Source organism: Amblyraja radiata, chromosome 32, assembly GCF_010909765.2.
Source record: "Amblyraja radiata isolate CabotCenter1 chromosome 32, sAmbRad1.1.pri, whole genome shotgun sequence".
In the NCBI taxonomy this organism is placed as follows: domain Eukaryota; kingdom Metazoa; phylum Chordata; class Chondrichthyes; order Rajiformes; family Rajidae; genus Amblyraja; species Amblyraja radiata.
Genome location: NC_045987.1, coordinates 24,681,446 through 24,703,983, shown reverse-complemented (window position 1 = coordinate 24,703,983; position 22,538 = coordinate 24,681,446). Strand labels below are relative to the sequence as shown.

Genomic DNA, 22,538 nt, shown 5'->3' with positions numbered 1-22,538 from the left:
CTGGCACTTTTCCTTGCAACTGCAGGAAATGCTACTTGTCGCTTTACCTCCCCCCTTGACTCCATCCAAGGACCCAAGCAGTATTTCCAGGTGCAGCAGAGGTTCACCTGCACCTCCTCCGACTTCATCTATTGCATCAACACCATTGTAGTGGGAGACTCCATTGTGAGAGGTACGGACAGGGGTTTCTGCGGCAACAGACGGGATGCGAGGATGGTGTGCTGCCTTCCTGGTGCCAGGATCCAGGATGTCACGGACAGAGTGCAGAAAATCCTCAAGGGCGAAGGTGAACATCCGGAAGTGGTAGTGCATGTCGGCACAAACGATGTCGGAAAGAAGGGGATGAATATTCTGCAGCGTGACTTTAGGGAGCTCGGAAAAATGCTGAAAAGCAGGACCTCCAGGGTTGTTATCTCCGGTTTGCTTCCAGTTCCTCGTGCTGGCGAGAGCAGGAACAGGGAGATACGGGACCTGAACGTGTGGCTGAGGAACTGGTGCACGGGGCAGGGATTTAGATTCTTAGATCACTGGGATCTGTTTTGGGGTAAGGGGGAACTGCACAAAAGGGACGGATTGCATCTTAACAGGTGTGGGACCAGCATTCTGGCAGGCAGGTTTGCCACTGCTACACGGGTGGTTTTAAACTGAATAAGGGGGGTGGGGTGTCGAATGGGATAGTGGAGGATGGAGTTAAAGGGAAAGGGTTTCTTAAATGTGTGAGCGTAGAGACAGAGGGGTGTAAAATGAGGGTAGAAGCAATAGGTAGCAAGGTGAAAAGTAAAAGTGGCAGGCCGGCAAATCTAGAGCAAAAATCAAAAAGGGCCACTTTTCAGCATAATAGTATAAGGGGTAAGAGTGTTGTAAAAACAAGCCTGAAGGCTTTGTGTCTCAATGCAAGGAGCATTCGTAATAAGGTGGATGAGTTGAATGTGCAGATAGCTATTAATGACTATGATATAGTTGGGATCACGGAGACATGGCTCCAGGGTGACCAAGGCTGGGAGCTGAACATCCAGGGATATTCAATATTCAGGAGGGATAGAGAGAAAGGAAAAGGAGGTGGGGTAGCGTTGCTGATTAGAGAGGAGATTAACGCAATGGAAAGGAAGGACATTAGTTTGGAGGATGTGGAATCGGTATGGGTAGAGCTGCGAAACACTAAGGGGCAGAAAACGCTGGTGGGTGTTGTGTACAGGCCACCTAACAGTAGTAGTGAAGTCGGAGATGGTATCAAACAGGAAATTAGAAATGCGTGCGACAAAGGCAAAACCGTTATAATGGGTGACTTCAATCTACATATAGATTGGGTGAATCAAATTGGCAGGGGTGCTGAGGAAGAGGATTTCTTGGAATGTATGCGGGATAGTTATCTAAATCAACATGTAGAGGAACCAACGAGAGAGCAGGCTATTTTAGACTGGGTATTGAGTAATGAGGAAGGGTTAGTTAGCAGTCTTGTTGTACGTGCCCCCTTGGGCAAGAGTGACCATAATATGGTTGAGTTCTTCATTAGGATGGAGAGTGACATTGTTAATTCAGAAACAATGGTTCTGAACTTAAAGAAAGGTAACTTTGAGGGTATGAGACGTGAATTGGCCAAGATTGACTGGCAATTAATTCTAAAAGGGTTGACGGTGGATATGCAATGGAAGACATTTAAAGACTGCATGGATGAACTACAAAAATTGGTCATCCCAGTTTGGCAAAAGAATAAATCAGGGAAGGTAGTACATCCGTGGATAACAAGGAAAATCAGGGATAGTATCAAAGCGAAGGATGATGCGTACAAATTAGCCAGAAAAAGCAGCATACCGGAGGACTGGGAGAAATTCAGAGACCAGCAGAGGAGGACAAAGGGCTTAATTAGGAAAGGAAAAATAGATTATGAAAGAAAACTGGCAGGGAACATAAAAACTGACTGCAAAAGTTTTTATAGATATGTGAAAAGAAAGAGATTAGTTAAAACAAATGTAGGTCCCTTGCAGTCAGAAACAGGTGAGTTGATCATGGGGAACAAGGATATGGCGGACCAATTGAATAACTACTTTGGTTCCGTCTTCACTAAGGAAGACATAAATAATCTGCCGGAAATAGCAGGGGACCGCGGGTCAAAGGAGTTGGAGGAATTGAGTGAAATCCAGGTTAGCCGGGAAGTGGTGTTGGGTAAATTGAATGGATTAAAGGCCGATAAATCCCCAGGGCCAGATAGGCTGCATCCCAGAGTACTTAAGGAAGTAGCTCCAGAAATAGTGGATGCATTAGTAATAATCTTTCAAAACTCTTTAGATTCTGGAGTAGTTCCTGAGGATTGGCGGGTAGCAAACGTAACCCCACATTTTAAGAAGGGAGGGAGAGAGAAAACGGGGAATTACAGACCAGTTAGTCTAACATCGGTAGTGGGGAAACTACTAGAGTCAGTTATTAAAGATGGGATAGCAGCACATTTGGAAAGTGGTGAAATCATTGGACAAAGTCAGCATGGATTTACAAAAGGTAAATCATGTCTGACGAATCTTATAGAATTTTTCGAGGATGTAACTAGTAGAGTGGATAAGGGAGAACCAGTGGATGTGGTGTATCTGGACTTCCAGAAGGCTTTCGACAAGGTCCCACATAAGAGATTAGTATACAAACTTAAAGCACACGGTATTGGGGGTTCAGTATTGATGTGGATAGAGAACTGGCTGGCAGACAGGAAGCAAAGAGTAGGAGTAAACGGGTCCTTTTCACAATGGCAGGCAGTGACTAGTGGGGTACCGCAAGGCTCAGTGCTGGGACCCCAGCTATATACAATATATATTAATGATCTGGATGAGGGAATTGAAGGCAATATCTCCAAGTTTGCGGATGACACTAAGCTGGGGGGCAGTGTTAGCTGTGAGGAGGATGCTAGGAGACTGCAAGGTGACTTGGATAGGCTGGGTGAGTGGGCAAATGTTTGGCAGATGCAGTATAATGTGGATAAATGTGAGGTTATCCATTTTGGTGGCAAAAACAGGAAAGCAGACTATTATCTAAATGGTGGCCGACTAGGAAAATGGGAGATGCAGCGAGACCTGGGTGTCATGGTACACCAGTCATTGAAAGTAGGCATGCAGGTGCAGCAGGCAGTGAAGAAAGCGAATGGTATGTTAGCTTTCATAGCAAAAGGATTTGAGTATAGGAGCAGGGAGGTTCTACTGCAGTTGTACAGGGTCTTGGTGAGAACACACCTGGAGTATTGCGTACAGTTTTGGTCTCCAAATCTGAGGAAGGACATTATTGCCATAGAGGGAGTGCAGAGAAGGTTCACCAGACTGATTCCTGGGATGTCAGGACTGTCTTATGAAGAAAGACTGGATAGACTTGGTTTATACTCTCTAGAATTTAGGAGATTGAGAGGGGATCTTATAGAAACTTACAAAATTCTTAAGGGGTTGGACAGGCTAGATGCAGGAAGATTGCTCCCGATGTTGGGGAAGTCCAGGACAAGGGGTCACAGCTTAAGGATAAGGGGGAAATCCTTTAAAACCGAGATGAGAAGAACTTTTTTCACACAGAGAGTGGTGAATCTCTGGAACTCTCTGCCACAGAGGGTAGTCGAGGCCAGTTCATTGGCTATATTTAAGAGGGAGTTAGATGTGGCCCTTGTGGCTAAGGGGATCAGAGGGTATGGAGAGAAGGCAGGAACGGGATACTGAGTTGGATGATCAGCCATGATCATATTGAATGGCGGTGCAAGCTCGAAGGGCCGAATGGCCTACTCCTGCACCTAATTTCTATGTCTCTATGTTTCTATCCGCTGCTCTAGGTGTCAGCTGCTCTACATCGGTGAGACCAAGCGTAGGCTTGGCGATTGCTTCGCCCAACACCTCCGCTCGGTTCGCATTACCTCCCTTATCTCTCAGCATTTCAACTCCCCATCCCATTCCGAATCTGACCTTTCTGTCCTGGGCCTCATCCATGGCCAGAGTGAGGACCACCATAAATTGGAGGAGCAGCACCTCATATTTCGCTTGGGCAGTTTGCACCCCAGCGGTATGAACATTGACTTCTCTAATTTCAGGTAGTCTCCCTCCGCCCACTGTCTTCTTTCTTCTTCCCGCCCCCCTCCCGCCCCTCCCATAACATCAGTCTGAAGAAGGGTCTCAACCCGAAACGTGGCCTATTTCCTTCGCTCCATAGATGCTGCCTAACCCGCTGAGTTTCCCCAGCATTTTTGTCTACCTTGGGTAATAATAATATAATTACGTGACATTGGGACGACAACCAATGTGTAACAAGAATGTGTATTAAAAAAAAATCAATATCTTCTTGTGTGGCTTTCTGGTGATAAGGTAATGCCACCAAAGTCTGATGAAGGATAGTCCAAGGGTGACCAAAGAGGTAGATAGTGCTGAACTACTATCCACCTCTTTGATGACTCTCGGACTATCCTTGATCGAACTTTGCTGGCTTTACCTTGCACTAAATGTTATCTCCTTATCATGTATCTATACACTGTAAATGGCTCGACTGTAATCATGTGTTATCTTTCTGCTGACTGGATAGCACGCAACAAAAGCTTTTTACTGTACCTCGGTACATGTGCCAATAAACTAAGTTAAAACATAGGGATTTACAAATAAATCTGTAAAGATAAATAATTTCTATGTCATTCCAGCTTCTTTATGCCATTGTCTTGACCTTCACAGTCATTACCTTAAAACATGTGGATTATTAGCTCGGATAGAGGAAGCAAAAATCAGTAACGTGTCATGGTCTGTTGGCCTTTCGCAATTAGTTTAATGATCCATGGCAACCTGGAATTCTGTGCACGCTAATAACGCACGGCCAAGAGATATTATCTTCGAGGCTATGATTAAAGTAGAGTGGCTGCACGGTGGTGCAGAGTTAGAGTTGCTGCCTCACAGCGCCAGAGACCCGGGTCCAATCCTGACTACGAGTGCTGTCTGTACGGAGTTCGCACGTTTTCCCTGTGACCACGTGGCTTTCCTCCCACACTCCACAGGTTTGTAGGTTCGTTGCCTTTGGTAAAATTGGAAATTGTCCCTCGTGCAGCATAGTGTTAGTGTACGGGGTGATCGCTGGTCGGTGCAGACTCAGTGGGCCGGAGGGCCAGTCTCCACGCTGTATCTCTAAACTAAACTCAAACCAGATGGTATCAAACGGCACTGCACGTGCAAAATATTGACACCAAAAGTGAACAGCAGGCCTAAAACACAAACTATTTCATTTTTTAAAAAAAAGACGCAAAGTGCTGGAGAAACTCAGCAGGTCAGGCAGCGTCGCTGGAGAATAGGGATAGCTGAAGTTTCATGTCGGGGTCCTCCTGCTCTCTTGAAGCAAAAATCATAGAGGAGGAGCAGTGAGAGAGGGTCTCACCGAACTTCCATTGGAGAGTGTAGGAAAGAGTGTACTCTTCAAAGGAGATTATGCAATGGAAAAGTAAAATGGAGCTACAAGGAACTGCAGGTGTTGGTTTACAAACAAAGGCACACAGTGGTGGAGTAATTCAGCGGGTCGGGCAGCATCTCTGGAGAAAATGGATAAGTGACGTTTCTAGTTGTTACCCTTCTTCTCCCTCTTCCCTGACTCTCAATCTGAAGAAGGGTCTCAACCCGAATCGTCACCCATTCCTTCTCTCCAGAGATGCTGCCTGTCCCGCTGAGTTATTCCAACATCTTATGCCATCCTTCTTCACACCCTCTTTAAGCTCTGCTAGAACACCTCTCTGGCCATCTATCATTTGGCGACCCATTGCTCTTTTTTTACGAAGGAAATAAATATTTCTGATTGCCTGAAATAAGATTACAACTCACAGCCAAAAATCCTTTGTGACACTTTCTTATAGTCCACATCTTATCTCTTAATGCTTTTAACATTAATTTCAGATTCAATGTCTAATTGACATTGTTTCAAAGCAGAACTACAAAAATTGTTCATCCCAGTTTGGCAAAAGAATAAATCAGGGAAGGTAGTACATCCGTGGATAACAAGGGAAATCAGGGATAGTATCAAAGCGAAGGATGATGCGTACAAATTAGCCAGAAAAAGCAGCATACCGGAGGACTGGGAGAAATTCAGAGACCAGCAGAGGAGGACAAACGGCTTAATTAGGAAAGGAAAAATAGATTACGAAAGAAAACTGGCAGGGAACATAAAAACTGACTGCAAAGGTTTTTATAGATATGTGAAAAGAAAGAGATTAGTTAAAACAAATGTAGATCCCTTGCAGTCAGAAACAGGTGAGTTGATCATGGGGAACAAGGATATGGCGGACCAATTGAATAACTACTTTGGTTCTGTCTTCGCTAAGGAAGACATAAATAATCTGCCGGAAATAGCAGGGGACCGCGGGTCAAAGGAGTTGGAGGAATTGAGTGAAATCCAGGTTAGCCGGGAAGTGGTGTTGGGTAAATTGAATGGATTAAAGGCCGATAAATCCCCAGGGCCAGATAGGCTGCATCCCAGAGTACTTAAGGAAGTAGCTCCAGAAATAGTGGATGCATTAGTAATAATCTTTCAAAACTCTTTAGATTCTGGAGTAGTTCCTGAGGATTGGCGGGTAGCAAACGTAACCCCACTTTTTAAGAAGAGAGGGAGAGAAAAAACGGGGATTTACAGACCAGTTAGTCTAACATCGGTAGTGGGGAAACTGCTAGAGTCAGTTATTAAAGATGGGATAGCAGCACATTTGGAAAGTGGTGAAATCATTGGACAAAGTCAGCATGGATTTATGAAGGGTAAATCATGTCTGACGAATCTTATAGAATTTTTCGAGGATGTAACTAGTAGAGTGGATAAGGGAGAACCAGTGGATGTGTTATATCTGGACTTCCAGAAGGCTTTCGACAAGGTCCCACATAAGAAATTAGTATACAAACTTAAAGCACACGGTATTGGGGGTTCAGTATTGATGTGGATAGAGAACTGGCTGGCAGACAGGAAGCAAAGAGTAGGAGTAAACGGGTCCTTTTCACAATGGCAGGCAGTGACTAGTGGGGTACCGCAAGGCTCAGTGCTGGGACCCCAGCTATTTACAATATATATTAATGATCTGGATGAGGGAATTGAAGGCAATATATCCAAGTTTGCGGATGACACTAAGCTGGGGGGCAGTGTTAGCTGTGAGGAGGATGCTAGGAGACTGCAAGGTGACTTGGATAGGCTGGGTGAGTGGGCAAATGTTTGGCAGATGCAGTATAATGTGGATAAATGTGAGGTTATCCATTTTGGTGGCAAAAACAGGAAAGCAGACTATTATCTAAATGGTGGCCGACTAGGAAAAGGGGAGATGCAGCGAGACCTGGGTGTCATGGTACACCAGTCATTGAAAGTAGGCATGCAGGTGCAGCAGGCAGTGAAGAAAGCGAATGGTATGTTAGCTTTCATAGCAAAAGGATTTGAGTATAGGAGCAGGGAGGTTCTACTGCAGTTGTACAGGGTCTTGGTGAGACCACACCTGGAGTATTGCGTACAGTTTTGGTCTCCAAATCTGAGGAAGGACATCATTGCCATAGAGGGAGTGCAGAGAAGGTTCACCAGACTGATTCCTGGGATGTCAGGACTGTCTTATGAAGAAAGACTGGATAGACTTGGTTTATACTCTCTAGAATTTAGGAGATTGAGAGGGGATCTTATAGAAACTTATAAAATTCTTAAGGGTTTGGACAGGCTAGATGCAGGAAGATTGCTCCCGATGTTGGGGAAGTCCAGGACAAGGGGCCACAGCTTAAGGATAAGGGGGAAATCCTTTAAAACCGAGATGAGAAGAACTTTTTTCACACAGAGAGTGGTGAATCTCTGGAACTCTCTGCCACAGAGGGTAGTCGAGGCCAGTTCATTGGCTATATTTAAGAGGGAGTTAGATGTGGCCCTTGTGGCTAAGGGGATCAGAGGGTATGGAGAGAAGGCAGGTACGGGATACTGAGTTGGATGATCAGCCATGATCATATTGAATGGCGGTGCAGGCCCGAATGGCCTACTCCTGCACCTAATTTCTATGTTTCTATGTTTCTATCTATTTCTTTGTTATCCACTTTTAGTTTAGTTTAGAGATACAGTGCAGAAACAGGCCCTTCGGTCCACTGAGTCCGAGCCGGCCAGCGATCCCCATTCACTAGTTCTATCCTACACTCTAGGGATCATTTAGAGTGGCCAATTAATCTACAAACCTGCACGTCTTTGGAATGTGGTAGAAACCGGAGCACATGGTGAAAACCCACGCGCTCACAGGGAGAACATGCAAACTCTGCATAGACAGCACCCGTAGTCAGGATCGAACCAGGGGCTCCGGCACTGTAAAGGGCCTGTCCCACTTGGACGACCTAATCCGCGAGTTTAGAAGACATTCGACGAGTTGAAAAAAATGTCAAGGAGGCCGAAGTAAAAGACCTCCTACGACCTCCTACGACTATGTCTACGACCTCCTATGACCCCCCTCGACCTCAGTCCTCCACACCTAAGACCAACTACGACTAGCTACGAGTGGAAAATGATCACATGATAAAATGATTTCATGTTTGCATTTTTTTTCTCGGGCCAGTAGCCGACCTACGACTACCTACGACTACCATCACAACCTCCCTACGACCTACCTACGAGTAAAAAGTATCAATTTTTTCCATGCCGACCTTTTTTTCACTCGTGGACTTTTTTTATCAGGCTAGAAAAAACGCCGCGACCTACTTGAGGCCACGAGTACGCAGAGGAAGAGTTACGGAGACCTCCTACGACCTCGTGGCGACCATGCTGCGAGTATGAGTCAAGGGCAAACTCGGCAGAGGCTGCCAATTAGGTTGTGAAAGTGGGACAGGGGCTTGAGGCAGCAACGCCACTGCTGCGCCACCGTGCCGCCCAGTTCCAGAGCAATTACAAATGTTTTCAGCAACTATCAAGCAGATACGAAAACAATACGTAAAATTCCATATCGATCATTTACAGATCTAAACATAACCTAATCGTATTCATTTCTCTTAATTTCATCAACAGACACTTCCTTCAGTTTCATAGTTATTGCTGTAAATCTATAGTACAGATGTGGAAAGTAAAATGTTTGCAGTGGTTACCTCAGTTTATGCAGACATTCACATGTTAAGTTGTTGTGAATCGGCGTGCTTTGTGATCCTGACACTTCTAGACATAAAGCCACAGGCGTTACTTTACCTTGACTGTATTCAATGTTACCACAGGTGTAATCACCCACTGTTTCCTATTAACCATTAAAAGCAATCCCTTCTGCAACTGAATCTAAAACACTGCATTCAATTCATTTTGACCTCTTCTGTAGTGCTTTTAAATTGGATGGTCAGAGTTGTACCGCACCGAAACTGTCCTTCAATCCGCCACATCTCGTTCAGTTTAGTTCCGTTCAGAGATTCAGCATAGAAACAGGCCCTTCGGCCCACCGAGCCCATGCCAACCATCAATCACTCATTAAGCCAAGTTATATTTTATCCCAGACTCGCATCCACTCCCTACACACACAAGGGGCAATTTATTGAAGGCCAATTAACCTACGAACCCGCATGTCTTCAGCATGTGGGAGGAAACCGGAGCACCCGAAGGAAATCCATGTGGTCACAGGAAGAACGTGCAAACTCCACACAGACAGCACCCGCCTGATTTAAGCCTGAATTTGCCTGTATTCAGAACATATCCTGCACACCTTACCTATTTAACTTCCTGTGTGTAAATGCCAACCTCTTTTTTCATTCATCTCTTTGTTTTTCAGGAGCTGGGGACTGATGGCAAGGCCACCATTTATTGTTCTTCCCAAATTTTTCCTCAAGAAAATGACAATGTCACATTCTTAAAGCCCTTGTAGTGAAGACATTCCCATCGTCCCTGGAGCTAGGAATTCGATGGCTGGCTCCATAAATGTAACCCGTGACTCTGTAAACATTCATGGACAACTAGGTCGCAGCGGTACAGTTGCTGCCTTCCAGCACTTGCAGCACCAGAGACCAGGGTTCGATCCCGACTACAGGTGCTATTTGTATGGACTTGGTACGTTCTCCCCGTGACCTGCGTGGGGTTTCTCTGAGATCTTCGCTTTCCTCCCACACTCCAAAGACATTCAGGTCTGTAGGTTAATTGACTTGGTATAATAGTAAATTGTCCCTAGTGTGTGTAGGAAAGTGTTAGTGTGCGGGGATCGCTGGTCAGTGCGGACTCGGTGGGCCGAAGGGCCTGTTTCCACGCTGTATCTCTAAACTAAACTAAAGTAACCAACATCTACTGCAGGCACAAGGAACTGCAGATCCAGGGATTTTTAGCAAATAAACAAAAGACTGGAAGAACTCAACAGGACAGGCATCATGGACAGAATGGACAGACGATGTTTCGGGTCAGGACCATTCATCACACTGATGGAGAAGGAGAGAGAAAGCTGGAAAAGAAAGGTGGGGGCAAGACTAAGCCTGGCACAGGGAAGGTGGAGATAGACACCAAATGCTGGAGTAACTCAGCAGGTCAGGCAGCATCTCTGGCGAAATGGAATGGGTGACGTTTTGGGTCAAGACCTTTCTTCAGACTGAAAGTAGGGGGGGGGGGGGGGGGGGGGGGGGGGAATTGGGGTAGGAAAAGGCCAGAACAAATCAAGGCTGACAACAGATGACCAAGGAAGGATGGAGCCCATAATGGCCCATTGTTGGCTGGGGAAGAGGTGATAACGAAGGGATGCAGGGATGCGAACAGTGGAACTAGTAGGATGACTAGGGTGGGGAGAGGGGGATTGCAGCGGTTACTTGAAATTAGAGAAATCAGCGTTCATACCCATGGGTTGTAAGTTACCCAAGCAAAATATGAGGTGGCCTCACTCTGACAATGGAGGAGGCCCAGGATGGAAAGACCAGTGTGGGAATGGGAAGCTACCTTTGGTACAAACCAGCACCTGCAGTTCGTTCCCACACAAGGGAAAGGTGGAGACAGGTGAGGAGGGGGGGGTTTAATTGGCAGATGGCTAGAGTAAGTGATGAAGGCTGGCATTGAACAGGAGACAAGTTGATGTCCGTTAAAGAAAGAGGAGTGGGCTGGAATGCTGCAGAGACTGATCTGGGTGGGACGGAATGGTGGGAAGGGAAAAGAGAGGGATTAAAGGGAAACGGGGAGCTCGGGGATGGGAGATAAGTGCGGAAGGGAGGAGGGGGAAAGGAGCACGGTGACTGGTGGATGGGAGATAGTGGATGAAATGTGGAGGGGGAGAGGGGCGGGGGAAAGAGAGGGGGGATTATTGCAGCTTTAATACGGCAAACATGCCCCACAGAGTGGAGGGAGAGCTGATTCCCAGTATCTTCGACTGAGCTGCAAAGAGATTGTGGGACGGATGGATGGGTACAAATGAGGTTTAAAGAAGCATCTTGGAGAATGAGCGAGCAGTTTTAGGGAAGGATCCAAAGCAAACGATGTTGAAGATAGATACAAAATGCAGGAGTAACCCAGCGGGTCAGGCAGTATCTCTGGAGAACATGGAGAGGCGACGTTTTGAGTAAGGACCCATCTTCAGGCAGTGTTTAACCTTTGTTTTCACTGTAAATTGCAGACAGATGCACCGCTTTCAGGCAACATAACGAATCAGTATTATTTTTTAGTCTCTGATTTAATCTTGGGGTGGCACAGTGGTGCAGCGGGTAGAGCTGCTGCCTTACAGTGCCAGAGACCCAGGTTCGGTCTTGGCCTCGGATGCTGTCTGTGTGGCGTTTGCACGATCTCCCTCTGAACGCCGGGTGCTCCGGTTTCCAACCCACATCCCAAAGACGGGCGGGTTTGTCGGTTAATTGGCCCCCTGGTGCGTAGGGAGTGGGACAGCATAGAACTAGTGTGAACAGTTGATCGATGGTCGGCGTGGACCTGGTGGGCCGAAGGGGCCTGTTTCTCTAAACTCTCTAAAGTGAAATAAGTGACCAACCCACCTGCAGAGTCCAGGAACAGCAGACCAAAGCAGAAGGCAATGGCACATCAGATTTATAAAGGATATATCAAATTATGTCTCCATTCACCCTTCCCCAAATCTCCCCGCCCTACAAACTCTCATCTTACCTCAGGCTGGATTGCTTTAAATACTGGAACATCCATTAAAGTGATCTGGCTCTGCAACACAGGAGAAAATTGGCAATTTAGTTCAAATTTCAACAATCTTTGTACTCATTGCAATATTTTCTACCTTCTGCAGATTTAAGTACTGATAGGAAATGTTTGCCTAAAGCAAGGCATTGTGCAAAAATAAAAAAAACTGGAAGAACTGTAGGAAAGATCGTTTCCCCATCCACGCTTCATCAGATTAAATCTGGCAAAGATTTGCTGGAACGACTTTAAAAGAACTGGATTTGTTAAATGTTTCATTTTAAGCCAATTCTTCTGATGACCATTCGCCGTTTCTGGGCAAACTCCGTCTGTTTGGAGCGCCGATTGGAAAATTCCCGCACGTTCCACGCGACTCTCCGTCCCGAGGGGGCAAACCTTTGTTGGGATTGGGATTGGAATTGCAACGTCACCGTGAGTCTACCTCAGGGTTCAGGAAATCAACACTCAACCCGCAGAGTGATTCCAGAGCTGTAGGTGGGCCATTCAGCCCATCAAGCCCAACCTAGCTCTTGATAGTCTTATCCCATCAGAGCCACCCGTCTTTTACCACATATGCCTCTCTGACCTCCTATTGAAAGATTCAACACTTTAACTCCCCCTCCCATTTCCAATCTAACCTCTCTGTCCTGGACCTCCTCCATTGTCAGAGTGCGGACCAACGCAAATTGGAGGAACAGCACCTCATATTTCGCTTGGGTAGCTTACACCCCAGCGGCATGAACATTGACTTCTCTAACCTCAAGTAGCCCTTGCTTTCCCTGTGTTTCTATCCCATCCCCTTTCTCAATTCTCCCACCAGTCTTACTGTCTCCGACTACATTTTATCTCTGTACCGCCCACTCCCCTGATATCAATCTGAAGAAGGGTCTTGACCCGAAAAGTCATCCATTGCTTCTCTCCAGAGATGCTGCTTGTCCCGCTGAGTTACTCCAGTATTTTGTGTCTATTTCCAGTGTAAACCAGCATCTGCAGTTTCTTCCTACACACCCTGAATAATTTTCTCAGCACTTTCTTGGTCCTTACTCTCCTAAAATCTGCTCATTTTCAAATCTTTTGATCGCTAGTTTAGAGAAGCAGCGTGGAAGCAGGTCCTTCGGCCCACCGTGTCCGCGCCGACCAACAATCACCGTACACTAGCACTATCCTACACACTAGGGACAATTTACAATTTTTTACCAAAGTCAATTAACCTCCAAACCTTTACAGCTTTGGAGTGTGGGCGGAAACCCGAGCACATGGGGAAAACCCACGTTGTCACAGGGAAAACGTACAAACCCTGTACAGACAGCACCCGCAGTCAGGATCGAACCTGGGTCTCTGCTCAAAGACATTGCCTAAGGATATTTATAATACAATGATGTGCACATGCCTTGTGTAAATGTCTCTTGGATAGGCACTGGGATAAACAGGGAGGAAGGGGATATGGATTATGTGCGGGCAGGAGGAATTTGTTTATTTTGGCATCAGATTCAACACGCACATAGTGGGCTGAAGGGCCTGTTCCTAAGCTTCTACGTTCTATGTTGTATTAATCTATGCTCACACAACAAAATGCAGAACTCTATTTCGGCCATCACAACCCTAGTCTTTGGCGTGAGAGGTTAGCTCTGGCTCTCCTCCTACAGATGCTGCCTGACCAGCTGAATGTTTCCAGAATATCACTTTTCCATTTCAAATGTTGCGTTGGTGCCGCTCAAGGTGGTTTATAGAGATGTTACCAAATACACAGAGGTCATTACAGATCTGGCCTGAGGAGCTAAAGTAACAGCTTCGGAATTTAAACACCTTCGGAATAAAGGTTGCAGGTGGGAAGATTATCAACAGGGTCAGACGTGATTAAGGAGATAGTCTGCAAAGATTGCAGTCTACCCACAGTGAAGACATTCTTCCAAACAGACATTAAACTTGGCCCATGGGAACAGGAAAAGAGTAAATCAGAATATGGAAAAAAAAAGATTTAAAACAACGTTAGGGGTGGCACAGCGGTAGAGTTGATGTCATACACTGCCAGAGACTCATGTTTGATCCTGACAAGGGGTGCTGTCTGTACGGAGTTTGTATGTTCTTCCTGTGACTGCGTGGGTTTTCTCTGGGTGCTCCGGTTTCCTCCCACACTCCAGAGGTACATGTTTGTATGTTAATTAGCTTGAGTGTGTTGTAAAATAGTTCCTCAAGGTGCTAGTGTACAGGTTAATCGCTGGTCGATGCGGACTCTGTGGGCCAAAGGGCCTGTTTCCGCGCTAAAACCTACAGTTGAGGCTGAAGTCAAACTTGAGGTTCAAAACACGGAGGACAGAGAATAACCTGCAAGTGGGAAAACAGAAGTAACAGATGGAAGAAACACATTGAACAAAAATAAAGAGCAAAGTATCTGTTAATAATGAAAGTCAGCCTTTAAATATATGATAAACCTAGTACAATCTCCCGAAGTTCTTTATAGGCAATAAACTAGAGGTATTTGAGCTATAACATGATAATTGCATTCCTAAGAAAGCTCTTGTTATGGCAATTGGGAAAATAAGGGCAATTGTATCAGTGGGGGCTGAATTTAAGGGCTATTAGTATTATTGTTTTAGACTTGCAATAATGACGGGTTTTTTTCCCCTCAGGATTTTCAAAAATAAAGGTATTTTTTAATAAAATTGCAATAACCATTTTTGGCACTGTAAGCTAAAATTACTAAAGGCTGTATGTTACATTGTTTATTTGTGATAGACACAAAAAACTGGACTAACTCAGCGGGTCAGGCAGCATGTTTGGAGAAAAAGGATAGGTGACGTTTCAGGTCAGGATCCTTCTTTACACAACTCTCCATAGAAGTAATTGCTTGACAATTTCAATCGCTTCGCATGGTGAAACTTCATTTTAGGTTTATTATTGTCACCTGTACCAAGATACAGTGAAAATCCTTTCAGATCAGATTTACAATACACAGATTCAATCAGTTCAAACTCAAGTACAATAGAACAAAGGGAAAATACAGAATGCAGAATATAGTTCTCAGCATTGTAGCACATTAGACCAAAGGTGCTGCAGTAACTCAGCGAGTCAGGCAGCATCTCCGGAGAAAAAGGATGGGTGACATTTCTGGTTGGGACCCTTAGAACATTCATTTCACAGACAAAGTGCAATGTCCGCAAAGGGGTGGAGGTGAATCGGAGGTTAATTTCCAAATTAACTTTTAATTGGTTTGCTAGTTCCTCATCAAAATTACATTATAATCAATTTAACCTGCATAATGCAAAAATTCTAATCCATCGCTGATGTTATATCTGATTTATGTAATGGAAACATACACCATAGCAGGACCACCTGTACATGTTAGACAACTATCAGACACCTCCTCCTACTTATCCTTGGACAATGATCCCACAGATGAGCACCAGCCTTTAATCTCAAACACCATTACTGATTTCATCACTTCTGGCTGTCTGCCTTCCACAGCCTCCAACATTATCGTTTCCCAGCCCCGCGCAGCCCGTTTTTACCTTCTCCCCAAAATCCACAATCACAACTACCCTGACAGACCCATCGTTTCTGCCTGCTCCTGTCCTACGGAACTGATTTCCATGTACCTCGACTCCATCCTATCCCCCCCTGGTCCAATCTCTCCCGACCTATGTCCAAGATACCTCTCATGCCCTTTGTCTCTTTAATGTTAGATGCATGTTTTAGTCCATTTTTAGTTGTGTATATGTGGGGGGTGGGGGGAAGCTTTTTCAAATCTCTTCCTTCAACGGGGATGCGACCTTTTCCTTGTCGTATCTCCGTCTCCATCTGCGCTGAGGCCTAATATCGTGGAGCTGGTGGCCTCCAACTGGAATCGACCTTGGGGGCTCCGGTGGCAGAGGTTGTGGACTCACCATCGCGGAGCTGACTGACTTCGGAGGCTGTGGTGGCGCTGAGGCTGCGACCCGACTTCGGAGCTTCGGAGGCTTCGGGCCGCGGGCCACTGTGGATGGTAACATCGGGAACTCGCAGGTCCCAGGTTGGTGAACGATTTTTGGGAGCTCCCGCAACAGCAGCTTCGGCCGCTGGACTGGAGGGTAGCGGCTTCATCCGCCCCAAGTCGTGGAGTTTGAATCGGTCTGTTCGCGGAGCTTAAGATTGGCCGCGGGATTTACCATCACCCGGCGGGGGCTTCGACATCGAGAGCCTCGATCGCCTCGACACAGCGGAAGACCAAGCAAGGAAGAGATAAGACTTTTTGCCTTCCATCACAGTGAGGAGGTGCCTGGAGATTCACTGTGATGGATGTGTGTGTTAAATTGTGTTCATTGTGTGTGTTGTTGCTTTTTTCTGTCATGACTGCAAGGTACGCAATTTCATTCAAACTTAATGTTTGAATGACAATAAAGGAAATTCAATTAAATTCAATTCAATGACTTCCGCTTTCCGAGCCCCCACTCCCTCATCTTTACTATGGACGTTTAGTCACTCTACGCCTCCATCCCCCACCAGGAAGGCATTAAAGCCCTCTGTTTCTTCCTCGATCGCAGAACCAGCCAATTTCCCTCTACTAACACTCTACTCCGCCAAGTGGAGCTGGTCCTCACCCTCAACAACTTATCTTTTGACTCCTCACACTTCCTCCAAGTCCAAACGTGGGCCCCAGCTATGCCTGCCTCTTTGTAGGATATGCTGAACAGTCCTTATTCCAGGCGTCCACTGGCCCTATCCCGAAACTCGGGTGGAACATGAAACCCAGGACCATTCTGTTCCAGGGGTGAGAGTGAAGTTAATTCCGCCACAGTCATGCAGTCTGTCAACAAAGAACTTATGGGACCAAGATCTTCTAAGTAAATTGTCTCCCTAACTAACCGAGGGGGTGACGCAGTCTCAACTAGAGAGCAGTCCTGAATAGACAATAGACTATAGGTGCAGGAGGAGGCCTTTCGGCCCTTTGAGCCAGTACAGCCATTCACTGTGATCACAACCATTACCCCGTTCCTGCCTTCTCCCCATATCCCTTGGCTCCACTACCATCTACCTCATTGGTGACCCTCGGACTATCTTTGATCAGATTTTACTGGCTGTACCTTACACTAAACCTTATTCCCTTATCATATATCCATACACTGTAAATGGCTCGATTATAATCATGTATAGTCTCTCCACTGACTGGTTAGCATGCAACAAAAGCTTTTCACTAAACCTCAGTACATGTGACATTAACTACACTGAACTGGTGCAGCTGGTTGAGCTGCTGCCTCGCAGCGCCAGAGACCCAGGGTTCGATCCTGACTCGGTTGCTGTCCGTGTGGAGTTTGCACGTTCTCAAATGCTGGCTCATTCTGTGCAGAGCTGGATTTGGAGCAGTAATATTACATAAAACATAGAACAGTACAGCACAGGAACAGGCCCTTTGGCCCACAATGTCTGTGCTAAACACAATGGTCAAATAAACTCCTCTGCCGCACGTAATCCATGTCCCTCCATACCCAGCATATCCATATCCATTGGCCTGTCCAAAAGCCTGTTAAACACACTATTATATCTGCTTCCACCACCATTCCTGGCAGCAGGTTCCTGGCACTCACCACCCTCTGTATAAAAGCTGCCTCACACATCACTTTAATATTTGCCCTCCATCTTAAATTTTAGTTTAGAGATACAGCGCGGAAACAGTGCCTTTTGGCCTACCGAGTCCGCGTCGACCTCCACACTAATACTATCCTACACACTAGGGACAATTGACAATTTTACCAAGCCAATTAGCCTACAAACATTTTGAGAAAGCCTTTGCAGTGGGGGATGAAACTGTAGCTCGCGGGGAAAACCCACACATGACATGGGGAGAACGTACAAACTCCGTACAGACAGCACCTGTAATCAGGATGGAACTCTGTTCTCCGACGCTGCAAGGCAGCAACTCTACCGCTGCACCGCCGTACTGTCCTATGCCTTCTAGTCTCTAACATTTCCATTGTGGAAAAAGAGTTCTGACTGTCTACCCTATTTATGCCTCTGATAATTTTAGATACTTCGATATATATGATATAAAATTATGCATTGCACCACATAATTCAACACGTCTACTTACAGCAAATTCCTCTGGAGTAACTTTCAATACGTCAAATACAACTGCGTCATAGCTTTTCATAGCATAATCTGAATATTGCCCATCGAGAGAGTCCGAACTGCTGCTGGCCTGTAGAGAACAAGGAAGAACATTTAAATACAACTTCAACTCCTCCCCGTGGTTATCTTTCTTACAAAATACGTTCGCAAAGAGTTAACACGTTAGGTTTAGGTTTATTATTGTCACATGTACCAAGATACGGCGTGTCTGGAGAAGGGACCCGATCCGAAACGTCAACCATGCAATGAGTGTGTCATTTTCCAGCGCGGTTAATTTCAGAAGTTCTGCGTGCAGTCACAACTACATGGCGGGTTCAGAAACTGTGGATTAATTTCCCTCCGTACCTCTCTCTCTGCATATTCAACGGTTCATTAAGCATAAATGTTTCCATCATGAACACCAAGAGCAGTAACAATAAGGTAAAGGGGCTGTCCCACTGCGGCGACCTAATCTGCGAGTTAAGAAGACTGTCTTCAACCTTCAAGCTCGAGGGCACTCGCCTGGAAAGCCTCGAGCTGGATCAACCATCCGCGTTAAAACCGTGAGTTGGATCGCCCGACCGCACACACACGCCCATCGCAAAGGCGGGGGCCAGGGAAAGTGGGGGAGCGCTGTCTGAAATTCACACCCGCGATGGAAATGAAGGTAAAACGGCTGCACAGTAACGGTAAGTCCTTTAGAGAGTGGGGGGGGGAGGGGGGGGGGAGAGAAGGGGAGAGAAGGGGAGAGAAGGGGAGAGAAGGGGAGAGAAGGGGAGAGAAGGGGAGAGAAGGGGGAGAGAAGGGGAGAGAAGGGGAGAGAAGGGGAGAGAAGGGGGAGAGAAGGGGAGAGAAGGGGGAGAGAAGGGTGAGAGAAGGGGGAGAGAAGGGGAGAGAAGGGGAGAGAAGGGGAGAGAAGGGGAGAGAAGGGGAGAGAAGGGGAGAGAAGGGGGGGAGAAGGGGGAGAGAAGGGGGGGAGAAGGAGTGGAGATACTTTTAAGAAGTATAATAAAGTTGGTCTTCCTTGGTCCTGAAAACTCCAATGAGCCAATCAAAATGCCCGGTCAGCGAAGGAGATTGCCTACAGCTGCCCTCGACTGCCTGTAACTAAATAGCGATCCCACTCCACTACGAGTCAAAAAGAACCATGCCGAACAATTTTTACTCGTGGAAAAATTTTCAACCTGCTGAAAATGTTTCCGCGACCTAGCTGAGGCCACGAGTATTCGGGAACTTCCATCGAGCATGAAGGAGAGTTCCAGTGACCTCATAGGACCTCCTAGGACCACGTGTCGACCATGCTGCGAGTTTGAAGGTCGATGACACTCTTCTAAACTCGCGGATTAGGTCGCCCAAGTGGGACAGGCCCTTAACGATCGCATGCACTAGCCACGTCTAATCCGTATCCATCTCATACACTGAAACCCCTCTAGATGACCTTCTACCTGGTCTTGGAGCAATCTCTGTGGCAATGAGACCAATCGCAATATTAGGCTAGGAACTCAGATACTTTATTTAATGTACCTACATTTACATAGCCAACCAAAACGTAAAAGATTTCTCATGGGATGGAGAAGACATCTCACACAAACAAGATTGGTTCTACGGTAAGAAACATGACAGTAAGTAAAATGGTTTTAGAAGGTGCCATCATATTGCGGGGGGCACCCCAGAACTTGCCCAATGGCTTTACAGTTCATGATCTACACATGGAGTCACAGCCTCATAACGCCATAAGGCCACAATGTCATCGAGGCATGGAGAGCCAGAGAGAGAGAGACATAGCGAGCCAGACAGTTGTAGAGGACACACATGGAACTGCAGAAGGTACACAAAATTGCTGGGGAAGCTCAGCGGGTGCAGCAGCATCTATGGAGCGAAGGAAATAGGTGACGTTTCGGGCCGAAACCCTTCTTCAGACTGGAACTGCAGATGCTGGTTTACAAAGAAGTAGTGGTAAACTCAGCAGGTCAGGGAGCATTGCAGGAGAACGTGGATAGTGTGAGTGTGCCTGGGGCTTCTCAGGGACTGTGGGAGTCCAAAGATTTAAGTCTTTTACAGGATTTGGCATTCGTCGTACAGGGCGTCACGGTGGCGCAGCGGTAGAGTTGCTGCCTTACAGCGCTTGCAGCGCCAGAGACCCGCAATCGATCCCAACTACGGGTGCTGTCTGTACGGTGTTTGTACGTTCTCCCCGTGACCACGTGGGTTTTCTCAGAGATCTTCGGTTTCCTCCCACACTCCAAAGACGTGCAAGTTTGTGGGTTAATTGGCTTGGTGTAAGTGTAAAATTGTCCCCAGTGTGTGTGGGATAGTGTTTATGGGATCGCTGGTCGGCGCAGACTCGGTGGATCGAAGGGCCTGTTTCTGCGCTGTGTCTCTAAACTAAACTAAAGTTCAATATAGAAACATAGAAACTAGGTGTAGGAGGAGGCCATTTGGCCCTTCGAACCTACACCGCCATTCATTGTGATCATGGCTGATCTTCCACAATCAGTAACCCATGCCCGCCTTCTCCCCACATCCCTTGATTCCGCAAGCCTCTAATAGTGGAGAAATATCCCTCAAGACAATTATGGTAGTTCAGACATAAAACTGAGTCTCAGAAATGTAAGTCCAGATAATCATCTTCAGAGTTGTCGGTCAGAGATGAAGGATCAATCCCCAGAGCAAAGAAAGAGCCAACCCTTTAGATTATTTAAATGTGTGTAGAATAATGAATGTGGGACAAATCAGAATCAGATAGGGTGATGGTATAGTATTTACATCAACGACCTAGAGGAGGGGATGTATTGTGAAGGTTACAAGTTTACTGACAATAAGGGAAGTAAGCGGAATGACATGCTGTGTTTAGACCACTGTGTTTCTGCAATGGGATGTGGATAGAGTGAGCGACTGGGAAAAAAACCTGGCAAATGGTGTTTTAACATGGGGAACGCGTGAAGTCATGCACTACCTGAAGAGAAACCGGAAGGCAGAATATTACTTCAATGGGTTGCAAGCGGGAGCAATCCGGGGGGATCCAGGCATCATCGTGCAGGAATCACCAAGAGTTAGCAGGCAGGCACAGTGACAAAGCGGTAGAGCTGCTGCCTTACAACGCCGGAGACCCGGGTTCGATCCTGACTACGGGTGCTGTCTGTACGGAGTTTGTACATTCTCCCCGCCACCGCGTGGGTTTTCCCCGAGTGCTCCAGTTTCCTCCCGCACTCCAAAGATATACAGGTTTGTAACTGGCTTGGTATAAAATGTAAATTGTCCCTAGTGTGTGTAGGATAGTGTTAGTGTGCAGGGATTGCTGGTCGGTACAGACTCGGTGGGAGAGAAGGCATGGGTGACGTTTCGGGTCGAGACTCTTCTTCAGACTGATGTCAGGGGAGAGGGAGGTACATATATAAAGAAGTGTAAGGTGTGAAACCAGGACAAAGGGAATGGAGATCAAGGAAAATGTAGAACAGATCATTGTTAGCTGGGAGAAGGTAACGACAAAGCAGACAGAGATAAAATGTAGCCGGAGACAGTACGACTGGTCGGAGAACTGGGAAGGGGGAGGGATGGAGAGAGGGGGAAAGCAAGGGTTACCATCCTCCCTTCACCTCTGGGACAGCTTTGGAGTCGCAATCCAGACTGATGGAATGAACACTTCTATTTCAGTGCAAGCGCGAGTAAAGAGTGTGAAAGCTTGGCCCGTTTCCCGGTGGGCAAATTCTCATGCAAGCAAGACCCTAATTCATCGCAGACTGTCAGTAACTTGGAGACGTTTGATGAGAAACACAAAAAGGATGGCTGTTCCAGCAATAAGGAAAAATCACACCAGGGCATGAAGAGGTGGTCCATGGAACGTGAAGCTGAGGTCTGATGTGGCGCCAGTGTTCTATGTACTCCTGGCATCAGACGTGTACATGAGGGATAGTCCTCTTCCCGAGAGGGACATTCCTTACTGTGGTGAACAGATTCATTTACTGGAAGATGGGTTCTCAACAATGACGGCACATGGAGAGCTCTTAATAGTGGCGCCAAATTCCAGAGCCAGACTCAGTCAATAGGTTCATTGCTCACTCCCAAGTGATGTGATTAGCAGAGGTGATTGAAAGTGTGCAGTAGTGTTCTCACACAACACACCACACACCTTCTTCCTCATCCCACAGCGGCAATCCTCTCTCTTGCCATTTCCATCCCCAGCTTTCCTCAGCTTGCTGGATTTTACCATCTTTAGTTTTCAGTTTAGAGATACAGTGCAGAAGCAGGCCGTTCGGCCCACCGAGTCCATGCTGACCAGCGATCCCTGCACATTAAAACTACCCTACGCACATTAGAGGCAATTTACATTTATACCTGTACGTCTTTGGAGTGCGGGAGGAAACCAGAGCACCCGGAGAAAACCCACGCAGGTCACGGGGAGAACGAACAAA

General features: G+C 46.5%; 1 protein-coding gene across 4 annotated transcripts in view; it reads right to left on the bottom strand.

Moving 5' to 3' along the window:
* Positions 1-22,538, bottom strand: part of ralgps1 (Ral GEF with PH domain and SH3 binding motif 1) — a 729,016-nt gene that overhangs the window by 524,277 nt on the left and 182,201 nt on the right. For all 4 annotated transcript variants that reach the window (XM_033049388.1, XM_033049390.1, XM_033049389.1 and 1 more), the window contains exons 4-5: positions 18,110-18,217; positions 12,022-12,072 (exon numbers count right to left, since the gene is read on the bottom strand). In XM_033049388.1, coding sequence (XP_032905279.1) covers positions 12,022-12,072; positions 18,110-18,217 — 159 coding nt within the window. The remainder of the gene's footprint in view (positions 1-12,021; positions 12,073-18,109; positions 18,218-22,538) is intronic.